The sequence below is a fragment of the Kogia breviceps genome, chromosome 5 (genome assembly GCF_026419965.1).
Source record: "Kogia breviceps isolate mKogBre1 chromosome 5, mKogBre1 haplotype 1, whole genome shotgun sequence".
NCBI lineage: Eukaryota > Metazoa > Chordata > Mammalia > Artiodactyla > Physeteridae > Kogia > Kogia breviceps.
The window spans coordinates 71751740-71768547 of NC_081314.1; the positions used below are offsets into that span (position 1 = coordinate 71751740).

The window sequence follows — 16808 nt, forward strand, 5'->3', positions numbered from 1 at the left end:
AGGATTTGAGGAGAGAAGAACAGTGATGAATGATATAGAATGAGGGCTTTATCATTGGAAGCTGGTTCAATTAAGAGAGCTGCCTGAGATGTCTATGCAAAGCTGTTGTCTTTGCATCTGATGATGCGTCTGAAGTTGCTATAGATCGACCAATTTGGCTGTTGTGAAGTAGGAATAGGAAATAGGGAAAAATCTGAACCTGAATGGACAAACTGGAATTCCTTTTGACCGAGCGGCTTCCACCATGGAAAAATGGAACCTGTGTTTGTCTCCTGCCAAGTTTGAACTTGAAGATGTGAGTCACTTTCAGGAGAAGCCAGTGCTCTTCTCCACTGAGCGAGCTGCACACTTACCCAGTTCAGGGAAGGAGGATCTGAGAGAGGAGGTCTGACTGTAACAAAAGGAGCTGTATGTCCAGGGGCTTCCCCACCCCCTCCCATGCCATCAAGTAAACAGGAGGTTGGCAGCTGTGAACATGAGCCACACTTGGGCTTGACTGTCCTGCCCTGATCTTCAATAAGGCCTTAATCATCACTGATGTTTCACTTCTGCCTTTCAAATCTGACACAAACATCTCTTGTGGCCAACACTAATTTAGAAGCAGACAGGAAAGGAAATTCTGGAAAATGTAGTTCTAGCTTAGCTAAATTGACACAGTCTAAAGCTACAACAGAGCTTTGGTTTATTTATTTATTTACATGATGCTTTTATTTGTGTGGCTCTATGTAGCTTATAAAATACAGTCCCCTGGAGAAGCGCTGTGAGGTACGCAGGAAAGGGCTTATCACTCTTGTTTTAGTGGTAAACGTATTGAAGTTTCAGTGGAGTGAAGTGACCTAAGTCACGTTATATTAGTGTAAGAGCTGTAGCTAGACTCTGTACCTTCTGTCTCTAAGTCCGGTACTCTTTCTACCATAATGTACAATTGAACGTATGGCCCCCTAGTAAAGGTTTTCAGTGATTGACTACGATTCATGTGAAGAACACCTTCTCCAACAGGTGTATAGAAAATAACTTTAAGTTAGAAGAAGGAAAACCTTCTTCTAATCTTATTAGTGAGTCTGAAGTAGGCCTGAGGACTCTTTAGGAGGTATCTGTAAGGGCTACATTCCCAAGCAGTCAGCATTAACTTTCCTTCAGACCAAGAGACAAAATATGAAGAGTATTTTTTCTTTTTTAGCATGTGAATATAATGAACGTGCTTTAATGCATATGAGGATAATGAAAATACAATTGTTGGTTTGACTGAAACAATGATAAATATTATTTTGAATAAATAATGATCCAGTTTTACTACCTTGTAAACCACAAATCTGCTGATGTAGTGGTAGCTGAGGAAATGGAAGGAGAAATATGTATGTATGTATGTATATGTGTGTGTGTGTGTGTGTGTATATATATACATATATAAAATTTTCTTATCTTCAAAGTATGGATAAAATATGTTTTATATGGGAGTTTAAATAAGCCAATTTTTAAAGAGTTCTTAGTATAGTGTAAGACACGTCTATTAACATTTCATAAACAGCATCTCTTGTTATTCTAAATGCTTTCTTTCTCTTTTTTGCTGACTTGACATTCACATTTCTGTTATTGGTAATAGGAATGATATTAAGATGCCCATGACCTCACCATGACCCCTAAGGTGAGATATAAATGTAGATGTATAGGGTCTGTAGCAGGAAAGAGGTTCAAATGAAGGAAGCTAACTGATTTTCTCAAGAGATAATTAAATCAGACCAGGGCTCTGAATGACTCAGATCTATGAAACATACATCATAGTGTTTTGCTTCTTAGAGCTGAAATGAGATCTAAGGATGATATGGTCCAGTGCTTCTCAGTCTTTATCGTGCAAACGGATCACCTGGAGAGCTAGTTAAAATACTGGTCTGGTTGATTGGGTCTGGGATGAGGCCTTAGATTCTGCATTTATATAAACTCTCTGGCAATGCTCATGCTTTCTGTCCACAGACCACACTTTAAACACCAAGTTGCTAGTCAATTCTCTCATTTTTAGAGGCAACTAAGGTCCAGAGAGGGGCAGTGGCTCACTCAAGGTCCTAACAGTTAGTGAGCACTGACTTGCCCAAGAGGTTAGTAAGTAGCAACGCTAGGGTTAGAACAAATGTTCCCCAATTCCCATTCATAGTTCTGTGATCCCACGCAGTGATTTAAAATAAATCAATTTATTACAGTGTAAGAATTTTAAGGATATATCTTGCAAATTCAGAAAAACAGTAAGTGACTGAGTGGAGAAATTCCTTGGCCATGCATTTTATTTTATTACAGGGTTTTAAAATAATTTCACAGGAGGTGGTTTATTGAAAAAAATTGGAAAATGTGGACAAGCAGGATAAAAGTCACCATAATTCCACAGTTCAAAGTTAACCAAAATATATGAATGTGCTTTTATACATTTTGGTGAATAACCTTACTTTTTTCTTACATGTACATTTTATTGTGCAAAAAAAATAGAATTACCTGCCAAATGTTTATTATGTCAATAACTGTAGTTTCATAACATCATTTTTAACACTCTATAATATCCCACTATGGAGATGTAGTACGATCTATTTAAGTTTTGCTGGATATTTAAGTTGGTTCTTGTTCATATCTGTAAAGGAGAGTTATTCCTTGGCTTGCGGAGGAAGGATGGCACTAAGTTACTCAGCTGCCAGGAGTGGACACCCAATGCTATAAGAAGAAGGAGGATCAGTATATGATCAGCCACATGCAAAGATGTGACTGATATGAAAGTATAGATCAGTTTAGGACAAACAAGGCATTTTTAGCATAGTATCGTGCATTAGATCACATCTCTGAATACCTGGTCATAAAACAAGCCAATCTGGTCCCTTAACCCTCTTGTGTTCTTTTATGGGTCACTCTGGGTTGTTGCTTTCTTCCCTCAGGCTTCCAGCCAATTATTTATTTACTGCAAATTTGCCCTTCGGATACAGCTTAGCAACATTCTTTCTCAGAGCCAGGAGGGGCCTCATAAAATATCCAGCCCCACCCCTGAGACACATAAAGAAGATGTGACTTGTCCAAAGGCAACCAGCAACTTAGGGGTCATAGCAGGCCAGGAACCCAAGACTCCTGGAACTTTATACCACCAATGCACTGCCTCTGGCCTTGGACAATGAATGAGGAGTCACAGTAATGAAGGTCTGAACCACTTTCTATCAGTCTGCTTGGATAACCTTTTCCTCATATTTTTGTTCATCTGCTATTATTGCTTAGACATATCTAAAAATGGCCTACTGTCTTCTCTCAACAAAAGTACCCCTCAAGGCTAATAACTTGAGGTATATTATGATAATCACTTTAGTTGTGGAGAGTGATATTCAAAAGCAACTTCTTATGAAAGGAACAATACTTGATCCGCATGGAGAAAGATATATTTAAACTCCCTGTAGGACTCTGTATTTGCAGATACCTTATCAGAAAGTTGAAAACGATTAGAGATGGGGAATTATCTCTAAATTTATACTTGAGAATGTAAATTACATACAAACTAATGGGACTAAAACTCTTTGATTTTTTAATATTTAATTAATTGTTCCCCATGGCCTTTTTATAGCCTGTGTTCTATTGTGAGCAACAAGATTTTAATAAGCAGGTTTGGGACTTCCCATTGTATGGCAAGATGTTGTTACCTTCATGACACTAATTTGACTTTCATACTCTCTCCTTTTCCCTCTTCTCTTACTACACGCTTCTCCATGTCTTGCTCTTGTACTGGGAACAACTAAATATATTAGTTGTATTGTTATTGTCAGTGTGAGCTTCTTTGTGATTTAGAAATTATATATCTCACTGGGCAAAATGTTTCTTGAATCCCCTCCTTACACTGAAATCCTTTGAAGATGGTAATAAAGTTGATGTTTCTATCTGAGGGCAGACACTTAACAATCATGAAATAAGAAGCATTTCCTTCATTTTCAGGGAGAGACAAATTTGCCTGGGCTTTACAAATCACATCCAATTCACGGCTGGTTTTCTTACCTTATGAATATACCACAAAGTAAACTCTCTCTTGGTATGACAACACTCTCAAGGGAGAGCTGATTGTGTCTAAGTCCCTAGGAGCATTCCTTTCTATCTTGTCCCCTCCTTTCACTGTCTAGCTAAGGGGTCCGGTACATGGGAAAATATTAGCAGCAGACATGAATATTGTTTGTGTGACTACTGGCCCTGGGCTATTCTAGCTCGAGGAAACACAAGGAGACAAATACATATGTCTTTGAACTTTCCTCAGTATGTTTGTTCTGATTGAAAATATTTAGTGCTAGACTGTTAGAGAAAATATTGATCATTAAGCTATGTAGTGACTTATAAGTAAGGATCCCCCTAATGATTTTTTCTTAAAATTTAGAATTAGAAATGTATGTGTACTCTCTTGCCAGGCTTTCTCTGGTCAAGTGATGAGTACATATCATTCCATTATACTTTCTTATTAGTCTTAGCCTGCAAGGAGTCTCAGAGCTAATTGTTCCATTGCAGTAACCATTTGATCCCCCAATCCCGGTACAATGATTTCCCTTCTATTTAATGTTAACAAGAAGAAGGATAATAAAGTCTTTTATTCTTCAGTGTTACCAAATGTTTTCACCATTTCCTAACAGCTCTGTTACAGTTAATGATATCTTATCCATCTAACAAACGCTTACACCGATGCACGGAAGGACAAGATGACTTAACATGGGTCTCACAGCCAGCAGAAAGGCTGAGATTTAAAACCTTGTCCTGGACATAAGTCAAAGTGTTCACACACTTTATTTCATTTTTGACACTAAAAGACTGAAGTTAATTTATCATAGTAACCAATAATAACAAATGGAGGAGAGTAAAATACTCTATCAAGATATGATACATAACTGTTCCATAGAGGCATAACTGATATTTCTACTGAAGGTAAGAATTCAGGCAGTGAGGACACGGACAGAACTCCAGAGACTTCCAAACTGTTCTATAAGGAATACACTTTATTTTTAATGTTTAACTTTTGAAAATGTGTATAGCCAAACAACACCCATCCATTGGCTCCATCCACCAAGTTCCTTTCCTACCCTTAGGGAACTGCTGTTAACATTTTCTATGTATACTTCTAGAGTGACTTTAGGCCTGTACAAACACAAATACTTATTCTTACCCATTCTCCTCCTTTTCACACAAAAAGGTGGCATATTTACCCTTTCTTCTGAACATTTTTTTTCCTTTCACTTAATAACGTATTTTGAAATCAAAGATTAGTACATGTTTCTTCATTTTTTACATATTTATCATATTTCATTGCATGGATATGTCCCATAATATATCTAACAAGTCTACTATTGATAGATATTTGCATGGTTTCCAAGTTTTTGCTATCCACAAACTAGGCTGCAAAGGACACTTTATACATATGTCATTTTGTACATATGCAAGAGTATCTATAGTATAACTTCACAGAAATGGAATGTGTGGATCAAAGATTAGATCATTTTGATAGCTTTTGCCAATTGCCTTCCATAGGGAAGACAAGTAAGGTTTTGAAAAATTCTACATTCTTTTATTTATCTTTACATGTTTTTGGCAAAGTGTCTGACATAAAAGCATCCAACAAAATGCTTATTTTGGGATTATTTCATTATTCTCCCATTCCACTTATAATTTTTTTCCTCTGAAAAGTATTAGTTTGGGGCTTCCCTGGTGGCGCAGTGGTTGAGAATCCACCTGCCAATGCAGGGGACATGGGTTCGAGCCCTGGTCTGGGAAAATCCCACATGCCACAGAGCAACTGGGCCTGTGAGCCACAATTACAGAGCCTGCACTTCTGGAGCCTGTGCTCTACAACAAGAGAGGCCGCGATAGTGAGAGGCCTGCGCACAGCGATGAAGAGTGGCCCCTGCTTGCCACAACTAGAGAAAGCCCTCGCACAGAAACGAAGACCGAACACAGCCATAAATAAATAGAATTTATAAAAAACAACTCTCCCAGAGCAACCCTGTATTAAAAAAAAAAAAACTATTAGTTTCACTACCAAGTTATATTAGCTTGAGGCAGAAATCATGTGAATACAGGAAAAGAGACAAGAAAAATAGCCATGATGAGTCATCAAAGAAAGCATCATTTTTTAGAGAACTTTGACCAGTGGGCCTAGTAGAGTCAGGCTGTATCATGGGGAGCCAAGGATGATGGGTGATGGGAGAATTGTCACAGAATCAGGAAATTTCCCTGCAGGGTAGTCCAGTCCTACCAGCTGGATTACTGGAAACCAGTGATGTTGACATAATCTTGTGCGTCAGTGGCAGCTCAAGGCATATTTGACTAGTGTCCCAGAACTTACTGATGCTATGACACACAGGTTTCAGCAAGCACGGGGTACCGTACTAGCTTTCTGACAATCCTTCAACCAGCAGCAGAGGATGACAAAAGAGTTGGAAATCATTCAGTCCCATGGCTGACTGTCCATTCCAACAGGAAACTTGTTAAAATTGAAAATTAGAATCTCTCGGTTTAAAAGGCTATGGTCATATTTTCTTAAAGATTTCCAGGAGGTTTTGATCATCAGCTTGGCTCAGAAAGCTTTGGTTCAGTCTACTCAGTTGTCTTATAGATAAAGAAATGGAAACTAAGGAAAGTTAAATAATTATCTGTAGGTCACAGAATTTATTCATGACATATCTGGAATATGAACACAGGTCACTCAATTCTCTGTAGTTGTCCTATCCATTTCCTGGATGACTTGTGCTGTGTGGAATGAGTGGAAGGGAGGGGGACAGCTAAGTACGTAAAGTTCTGTACCATTTACTACAACTTCATCTGAAGCAGCTCCATTCTTTTCCTGTATTTTACATGTGGACTCATATAAGATTTTTCTTAACTGAAGGACTCTGTGGCCAACGTCTTTCAAAGCCTTTTATCATAGTCTGAGAAAACAAGCAAACCAAAATCCTACAATCACCTCACCTCTGGGAGAAGATATTTGAATGGGTCCTAGCCAGGCTAGTATCCCCATTTCCTTTTGGGAGAGAAAGGTCTCAAGCTAGGAGGATTAGGAATGTTAATGTTTATGGAAGATTAAGTGTCTAGCATAAAGGCCTATGATATAGAGACTATATGAGAACTGCTAACATAGTTGTCCCAGGGTTGGGCATGAGACCAGCACTGTGTTGTAGGCCTGGAAGTGGAATGTCTGGGTTTCCTGTCTTGTCTCTGTCACTTCTTGGCTGAGTGAACTTGACAAGTTATATACTTCCCTACACAGACCCCTGTTTTCACACTTATAAAATGGAATGGCTTATAATAGATAAGCCCTTGGCTGTAGTGGTTCTCAACTTTGGCTATACATTGGAGTTATCTGGGATGCTTTTAAAAATCCTGATGTACTGTTAGGTGAATCCCGTCCACTGAGTATCTGATATAATTGACCTGGTGCACAGCCCTGGCATTAGGATTTTCAAAAGCTCCGCCGGTGATTCTGATGGGTAACCAAGGCTGAGAGTAACTGCCTAGAGAACAATGGTTCTTATAGTAGTCCCACACCAATAGCATCACCCAGGAACTTGTTAGAAATGCAAATTCTCAGGCCCACCCCAGAACTACTGAATCAGAAACTCTGGGGACAGTGCCCAGAAATCTGTTTTAAGACACATTTCAGGTGATTCTGATGGGTGCTGAAGTTTAAGAATCACTGAGCTAGAGGGTCTATGAATTTATTATTACTACAGGGCTAATCCAGTTTTAAGCTGGAGACAGGCTCATAGTAGGAATTCCTTTTTGAATAAAGGTAAAAAAAGAGAGGTAAGGAGACAAAAAATTCATTTCCCAGAGCCAGATAAAATTATAGTCAGAATATTGGAAGTTGCTTTCCTCCTTTGTGTTTTATGTCCACGTACTCTTTGAAGAGAGAAAGGTTAGATTTTTAAAATGTATGTATTGCTAAATGCATTGAACTTCCTGATACATATTTTTTTATTAGAAAAACTCATGCTCTGAAAATGGCTATCTTCATTTCTATGAGAAAATGTGAGTAAGATTATAAAAATCTCACAGGACTTGGATCAATTTTGTCCCACCCAAGGAAAGCAACTTAGTAAATACCAGAGTTTAAGACTAAGTTCTCCAGCAGGCAGTGCCTACAACAAACAGGCAAGTCCAAGAATTATCTTTCCTGGTCAACTTTTTGGAGGAATTGCTGGGATATAGTAATTAATAAGCATGAAGAGGACTCAGTCTTCTCTAAACTAGGTATTCTATTTTTCCTACTCAGCCAGGGGCCATTGAAACTGCCACGGAAGACTTGAAAGGCCACATTGCCAAGACTCCTGGAGAGAAAATTCAAGGCTTCTGGCTCTTGACAGAGTGAGTAGTTATGACTAAGTGAAAGACAGTGGAAATCTAGCCTTTTCCTTGACAACACCATAATAAAATAGGAGATGGCCCAGTGGAAGAATTTCTCCTGGTTACAGTGAGATAATTGATTGACATATCCAGCTGGAGAGTTATGTTTCATGGTGCCCCATGGCTGATGGTATGACCAGGTTTGACTTCTACCACTGTTTTCCAGGCTAGTTGCTTCACTCAACCATCACTGTGACTGCCTTAGGTCAGGCCCTCATCAGGGCTCTCAGGGACCATTGTATTAGCCTCCTAACTGATCTCTCTGGTTCCAATCTCTGTTTCTTGTAAGCGCTGTCCCTCCCACCACATCAGGCTACTAACCATCCCACTCTGGGTACAGTGGAAAGGAAGGTTGGGAAAGAGGATGAATGAGGTCAACATATACAGTGTGAATTTTATCACTAGGTAAATTGGGTACAATAACATGAGCAACAAAACTAGGGAAATCATGCAGGATAAAGACAGGCCACCTTGGAGCGGGGGAGGGATAGATTGGGAGTTTGGGATTGACACGTACACACTGCTATATTTAAAATTGATAACCAACAAGGACCTACTGTATAGCACAGGGAACTCTGCTCAATATTCTGTAATAACCTAAATGGCAAAAGAATTTGAAAAAGAATAGATACATGTACATGTATAACTGAATTCCTTTGCTCTACACCTGAAACTAACACAACATTGTTAATCAACTGTACTCCAATATAAAATAAAAATTTAAAAAAAAACAAAACAAGCAAGTAAAAAGCCCTCAGAAGAAAGGCCACCTGTCCAGAGTTAAGATAAAAACCAAATCTAACACTTAAGTGCTTGTCATTTTAATGGCTGCTCCATTCACCCTCAAGGCTTATCTCAGCTACAGGGGTTTTCATTGCCAAAGACACAATGAAGATGGTTAACTTTCTGTCCTACCCTGAACTCTAGTGTCTGTGTGACCTTTTTTTCACCCACCAGCTGAATATTAGGACTTCCATGGTCCTTATAATAATAAGTAAAATATGCACATAATAAGGGTAAGAGGCATCTCTTTTCTTCTGCAGAATCCATGATATTAAATGGAGAATGCAATTAGATCTCCATTTGAGATACTTAATTGGTTCAGTAAGTTTTCTTGGTAATACAATCACCAAAGGTTCCAGCCGAAAAGCTGTCATTTCTACACCTGAGTGAAGAATCATTTTATCTTTCCCTTCTGGGAGGGACATCTTCTTCGAATAAATTTTAGGAGGACAACACTGGAATGTTTAACCTTCCAGTCGAGCAGAACAAGTCCCTCAATCAAAGGAATGCAGAACCAAATAACCTGTGAATCCATCTTTCTGACCACCATATCATATTTTTGTTTCAAATGGGTTCCAAAAATTGAATTAAAATGAATTTTTGAAAACCAAGCTGACAAGTTCTGAGCATTTGTGTCTTCATCTATGAATTGTAGATAATGATATATACCTGACAAGTTGTTATGAAGACTAAACAAGGTAACATTGTAAAATTCTTAGCAAAGTCCCTAGCACATAGTGGATTTTCAATGGACATCAGTGTCCTTCCTCTGTTCTCAAGTACTAACTATGGGTAAAAGGCAATAGTTTTTGACGTTGTTATTGGTAGCCTCTACCTTTATTTCTATCTTGACCATCTCTATCTCTATCATCTCTGGGTTACCTTTAATGAAAAGTTTTTTAATTTATTCACTTTCACCAACTTACATTTTATTCTCTACTCTCCACCTCCCATCTGTAGAGTAAAATATGATTTGTGCACATGAAAAGGCTGCCTTGATTAAGTGAGATGTCTACATAAATTCTGAAGGTCACATCAGAAGTAAACACTTACCTATTTTGTTTCTACAATGTATCTCACTTTTTTCTACAATATATCTCATTTCATTTCTACAATGTATCTCATTTATAAGAAAGAACGCACAAACTTGGTCTTTCAAATCCAGTGGTGGCTATTTTTGAATTCTCATATAATAGAATCAGTAATTTCTTTAATGGTACATATTTTGTTTGGTTTTATTTGCATAGAAGTTTGACTTGTTTTTTTGTTTGTTTGAATGTTTCTGCTCAGTGATTACCATGGCCTGTAGATATCAATTTTTGAAAGATAAATCTGATTGTGTGATCTGCATTGAGGTTTAGCACTACAATTGTGTGCTTGATTTAACATCAATTAAGATGATTGCTGACACCAGCAGTTTTCAGGTAAATATGAACAGCTTTGCCCCAAAGACACAAGTCTTGTACCTACATCTGAACGTAATAGGAAGCTCAGAAACTTGGTAAGAAGTCTCTGGCAACTAGTTTTCTATTTCTCTTTTGTCTTGTGGTACCCATATATATATATATATATATATTTTTTTTTTTTTTTTTTTTTTTTTTTTTTTTGCGGTATGCGGGCCTCTCACTGTTGTGGCCTCTCCCGTTGCGGAGCACAGGCTCCGGATGCGCAGGCTCAGCGGCCATGGCTCACGGGCCCAGCTGCTCCGCAGCCTGCGGGATCTTCCCGGACTGGGGCACGAACCTGTGTCCCCTGCATCAGCAGGCGGACTCTCAACCACTGCACCGCCAGGGAAGCCCCCCATTTATATTAAAGACAGTAATGAGGCATGTATCCTGTGCATGTAGAATTTCAAGCAATCATATTTGCTTATTTGCTATCAGACTTTTCTTCCTTTGCACATTGGAACCCATTTCTCCTTTTTAAATGGTAGTGATTTTGTGTTCTTTTTTGGTCATTCTTCTCTCTCAAAATTCTTTTACTTTTCCCACAACCCTCCATCAAAATCTACTTTCAAGAAAAGATCTGATTCCAGTCGTTTTTACCAGAGTAAGACATTGCCAGTTTCTTTTCTTTTCCTGTTACTCTTTGTAGCTGGTTCAGACTGCTTTCATGTAATGGAAGGAGGTGCCAGTTGTAAAGAAAATGTTCAGGCATCTGGACTAAATGAATGGGCTCCCATTCACTGTGACTGTTCAAGCAGAAGATAGGAAGCTGTTTGTCAAAGGAGGGGCATGTATAGGTTTTGAATGACCTTTCAGACTTAAGTCCTCTGTTTATTTGTAGTGCAGCAACAGTAAAACCAATCAAACAAAAAACAAAACCTCCAAAATAACAACAGCAAGACTAAACAAAACAAATGTTTTGTTTAGGCCCAGAAAGGTGAGAGCCTGGGCTGCTCTTGTCCCCTTTCCTCCTTTTTCTAATGGAATAAGCCCCATCCATTCCTGAGAGTTACAGGGGCTGTAACATAGACCAATTTCACCAGCCTCACCAACCACACAAGACTCTTTTCAAGCATAACACTTTTTCTGTATGTGACAGAAAAGACTGGGCTTCATGTACATCAACTTTCAGCTCCTTCTGGGGAGATGAGAAATCCCTGGCTACTCATCAGTGGTTTAAAGAATATCTGCTTTCAAACCAGTATTCCAGAATGATGAATAGTAAAAACCCTTTTAATGTAGTATATAGCACATGCAAAAGCATCTTCATGTCCATGAACTTGCTTTACCTTCCCTACATCCTTGTTAGTTGTATGATTCCCATTTTATAGATGAGAGGTGGAGTCTAGGGAAAATGAAGTGGCCAGATGAAGATCCAATAAGTGATAGAGCAAGAAAGATGGACCACCACACCCCTGCATTACTTGGGTTCTGATTCTTTCCCCAAGGATATACGGTGTAGATGTGGGGTGACTAATAAGCCCAGCTCCATCTTTAGTCATGGTTGGTCAGACTCCTAGAAGTAGTTTGATATAGGAGGGCAAGGTGGGAGCTGTTGAGAGGAAACTTGAAAAGGGCTTATGGGCCTTGTGTATCATGTTTAAGAACTTCGATTCTATCCCTGAGGTATTAGGGAGGCTCTGATGGGTGAGGCTCTGTATTTATATTTTATGAAGATCATGAAAGTCCACAATCCCTTATCCAAAACCCTTGAATCAGCTGAGAATTTTTCATATTTTGGAAATGTAAAACAATGCATATGTTGTTTATTTTATGCCCCAAGTGGAGGTCTGGGACAACCCCCCTAATCAAACATATTAATATCTTTGCAGGGAAACATGTGATATTAAAAATAGAATAAATAGTCTTGCTGGTTCAGATCTGGTTTTACCGCAAAGTGAGTTTGCACCACGGCTGGAATTTTCAGAGCTTTGTTGAATTTGAAATTGTGGATCAGGGTTTGTGGCCTGTACATGTTTGAAATGTGGAGGATCAATGAATGGGTGGGAGGCTAGGTGACATATTAGACACTTATGCAATATCCATGAGGGTCTGATCCAGTGGCATGCCGCAGCTGGTTCACACGTGCTCATAAGAGGTGAATGGTAGGATTTCAGGAATTTTGAGAGTCAGTTGTTAATTCTTAAATTTAAATTATATAGTTTTACAAGTTATTATTATATGTAAAATTAAATTAAATTAGTTTCACCACCAAATACATTTTTTATATTTTATTTTATTTATTATTATTATTATTAACATCTTTATTGGAGTATAAGTGCTTTACAATGGTGTGTTAGTTTCTGCTGTATAACAAAGTGAATCAGCTAAATATATACATATATCCCCATATCCCCTCCCTCTTGTGTCTCCCTCCACCCTTCCTATCCCACCCCTCTAGGTGGTCACAAAGCACTGAGCTGATCTCCCTGTACCATACAGCTGCTTCCCACTGGCTATCTATTTTACATTTGTTAGTGTATATATGTCCATGCCACTCTCTCACTTCGTCCCAGCTTACCCTTCCCCCTCCCTGTGTCTTCAAGTCCATTCTCTACATCTGTATCTTTATTCCTGTCCTGCCCCTAGGTTCTTCAGAACCTTTGTTTTTTCTTTTAGATCCCATATATATGTGTTAGCATATGATATATTTTTTTCACTTTATGACTTACTTCACTCTGTATGAAAGACTCTAGGTCCATCCACCTCACTACAAAATAACTCAATTTCATTTCTTTTAATGGCTGAGTAATATTCCATTGTACATATGTGTCACATCTTCTTTATCCATTCATCTGTCGATGGACACTTAGGTTGCTTCCACATCCTGGATATTGTAAATAGAGCTTCAATGAACATTGTGGTACATGACTCTTTTTGAATTATGGTTTTCTCAGGGTATATGCCCAGTAGTGAGATTGCTGGGTCTTATGGTAGTTCTATTTGTAGTTTTTTAAGGAACCTCCATACTGTTCTCCATAGTGGCTGTATCAATTTACATTCACACCAACAGTGCGAGAGGGTACCCTTTTCTCCACACCCTCTCCAGCATTTACTGTTTTAGATTTTTTGATGATGGCCATTCTGACTGGTGTGAGGTGATACCTCAATGTAGTTTTCATTTGCATTTCTCTAATGATTAGTGATGTTGAGCATCCTTTCATGTGTTTGTTGGCAATATGTATATCTTCTTTGAAGAAACATCTCTTTAGGTCTTCTACCCATTTTTGAATTGGGTTTTTTGTGTTTTTGATATTGAGCTGCACGAGCTGTTTGTAAATTTTGGAGATTAATCCTTTGTCAGTGGCTTCATTTGCAAAAATTTTCTCCCATTCTGAGGGCTGTCTTTTTGTCTTGTTTGTGGTTTCCTTTGCTGTGCAAAAGCTTTTAAGTTTCATTAGGCCCCATTTATTTTTGGTTTTACTTCCATTTCTCTAGGAGGTAGGTCAAAAAGGAGCTTGCTGTGATTTATGTCATTGAGCGTTCTGCCTATGTTTTCCTCTAAGAGTTTTATATTGTCTGGCCTTACATTTAGGTCTTTAATCCATTTTGAGTTTATTTTTGTGTATGGTTTTAGGGACTGTTCTAATTTCATTCTTTTACAGGTAGCTGTCCAGTTTTCCCAGCACCACTCATTGAAGAGGCTGTCTTTTCTCCATTGTATAGTCTTGCCTCCTTTATCAAAGATAATATGACCATATGTGTGTGGGTTTATCTTTGGGCTTTCTATCCTGTTCCATGGATCTATATTTCTGTTTTTGTGCTGGTACCATACTGTCTTGATTACTATAGCTTTGTAGTATAGTCTGAAGTCCAGGAGCCTGATTCCTCCAGCTCTGTTTTTCTTCCTCAAGATTGCTTTGGCTATTTGGGGTCTTTTGTGTTTCCATACAAATTGTGAAATGTTTTCTTCTAGTTCTGTGAAAAATGCCATTGGTAGTTTGATAGGGATTGCATTGAATCTGTAGATTGTTTTGGGTAGTACAGTCATTTTCACAATGTTGATTTTTCCAATCCATGAACATGGTATATCTCTCCATCTGTTTGTACCATCTTTAATTTCTTTCATCAGTGTCTTATAGTTTTCTGCATACAGGTCTTTTGTCTCCTTAGGTAAGTTTATTCCTAGGTATTTTATTCTTTTTGTTGCAATGGTAAATGGAAGTGTTTCCTTACTTTCTCTATCAGATTTTTCATCATTACTGTATAGGAATGCAAGAGATTCCTGTGCATTAATTTTGTATCCTTCTACTTTACCTAATTCATTGATCAGCTCTGCTAGTTTTCTAGTAGCAACTTTAGGATTCTTGATGTATAGTATCATGTCATCTGCAAACAGTGACAGTTTTACTTCCTCTTTTCCAGTTTGGATTCCTTTTATTTCTTTTTCTTTCCTGATTGCTGTGGCTAAAACTTCCAAAACTATGTTGAATAATAGTGGTGAGAGTGGGCAAACTTGTCTTGTTCCTGATCTTAGTGGAAATGCTTTCAGTTTTTCACCATTGAGAATGATGTTGGCTGTGGGTTTGTCATAGATAGCCTTTATTATGTTGAGGTAAGTTCCCACTATGCCTACTTTCTGGAGGGTTTTTATTATAAATGGGTGTTGAATTTTGTTGAAAGCTTTTTCTGCATCTATTGAGATGATCATATGGTTTTTCTCCTTCAATTTGTTAATATGGTTTATCACATTGATTGATTTGCGTATATTGAAGAATCCTTGAATTCCTGAGATAAACCCTACTTGATCATGGTGTATGATCCTTTTAATGTACTGTTGGATTCTGTTTGCTAGTATTTTGTTGATGATTTTTGCATCTATGTTAATCAGTGATATTGGCCTGTAGTTTCCTTTTTTGGTGACATCTTTGTCTGGTTTTGGTATCAGGGTGATGGTGGCCTCGTAGAATGAGTTTGAGAGTGTTCCTCCTTCTGCTATCTTTTGGAAGAGTTTGAGAAGGATAGGTGTTAGCTCTTCTCTGAATTTTTTTTTTTTTTTTTTTTTTTTTTGCAGTATGCGGGCCTCTCACTCTTGTGGCCTCTCCCACTGCAGAGCACAAGCTCCAGACGTGGAGGCTCAGTGGTCATGGCTCACGGTCCTAGCTGCTCTGTGGCATGTGGGATCTTCCCGGACAGGGGCATGAACCCGTGTCCCCTGCATCGGCAGGCAGACTCTCAACCAGTGCTCCACCAGGGAAGCCCTCTTCTCTGAATATTTGATAGAATTTGCCTGTGAAGCCATCTGGTCCTTGGCTTTTGTTTCTTGGAAGATTTTTAATCACAGTTTCAATTTCAGTGTTTGTGACTAGTCTGTTTATATTTTCTATTTCGTCCTGGTTCAGTCGCAGAAGGTTGTGCTTTTCTAAGAATTTGTTCATTTCTTCCAGGTTGTCCATTTTATTGGCATATAGTTGCTTGTAGTAATCTCTCATGATACTTTGTGTATCTGCAGTGTCAGTTGTTACTTCTTCTTTGTCATTTCTAATTTTATTGATTTGAGTCTTCTCCCTTTATTTCTTGATGAGTCTGGCTAATGGTTTACAATTTTGTTTATCTTCTCAATGAACTAGCTTTTAGATTTATTGATCTTTGCTATTGTTTCCTTCATTTCTTTTTCATTTATTTCTGATCTTTATGAATTCTTTCCTTCTGGTAACTTTCGGGTATTTTTGTTCTTCCTTCTCTAATCACTTTAGGTGTAAGTTTAGGTTGTTTATTTGAGATTTTTCTTGTTTCTTGGGGTAGGATTGTATTGCTATAAACTTCCCTCTTAGAACTGCCTTTGCTGCATCCCATAGGTTTTGGGTCATCGTGTTTTCATTGTTATTTGTTTCTAGGTATTTTTTGATTTCCTCTTTGATTTCTTCAGTGATCTCTTGGTTATTTAGTAGTGTATTGTTTAGCGTCCATGTGCTTGTATTTTTTACAGATTTTTTCCTGTAATTGATATCTAGTCTCATAGCATTGTGGTTGGAAAAGATACTTGATACAATTTCAATTTTTCTTAAATCTACCAAGGCTTGATGTGTGACCCAAGATATGATCTATCCTGGAGAATGTTCCATGAGCACTTGAGAAGAAAATGTATTCTGTTGTTTTTGGATGGAATGTCCTCTAAATATCAATTAAGTCCATCTTGTTTAATGTGTCATTTAAAGTTTGTATTTCCTTATTTATTTTCATTTTGGATGA

The 16808-nt window shown here is 38.1% G+C and overlaps 1 protein-coding gene across 1 annotated transcript in view; it reads left to right on the forward strand.

The window, feature by feature from the left end:
- Positions 1-244: 244 nt before the first annotated feature.
- TPRG1 (tumor protein p63 regulated 1) overlaps positions 245-16808 on the forward strand; it is a 118936-nt gene continuing 102372 nt past the window's right edge. Inside the window, exons 1-2 of the mRNA XM_067033502.1 lie at positions 245-385; positions 8258-8349. Coding sequence (XP_066889603.1) covers positions 245-385; positions 8258-8349 — 233 coding nt within the window. The remainder of the gene's footprint in view (positions 386-8257; positions 8350-16808) is intronic.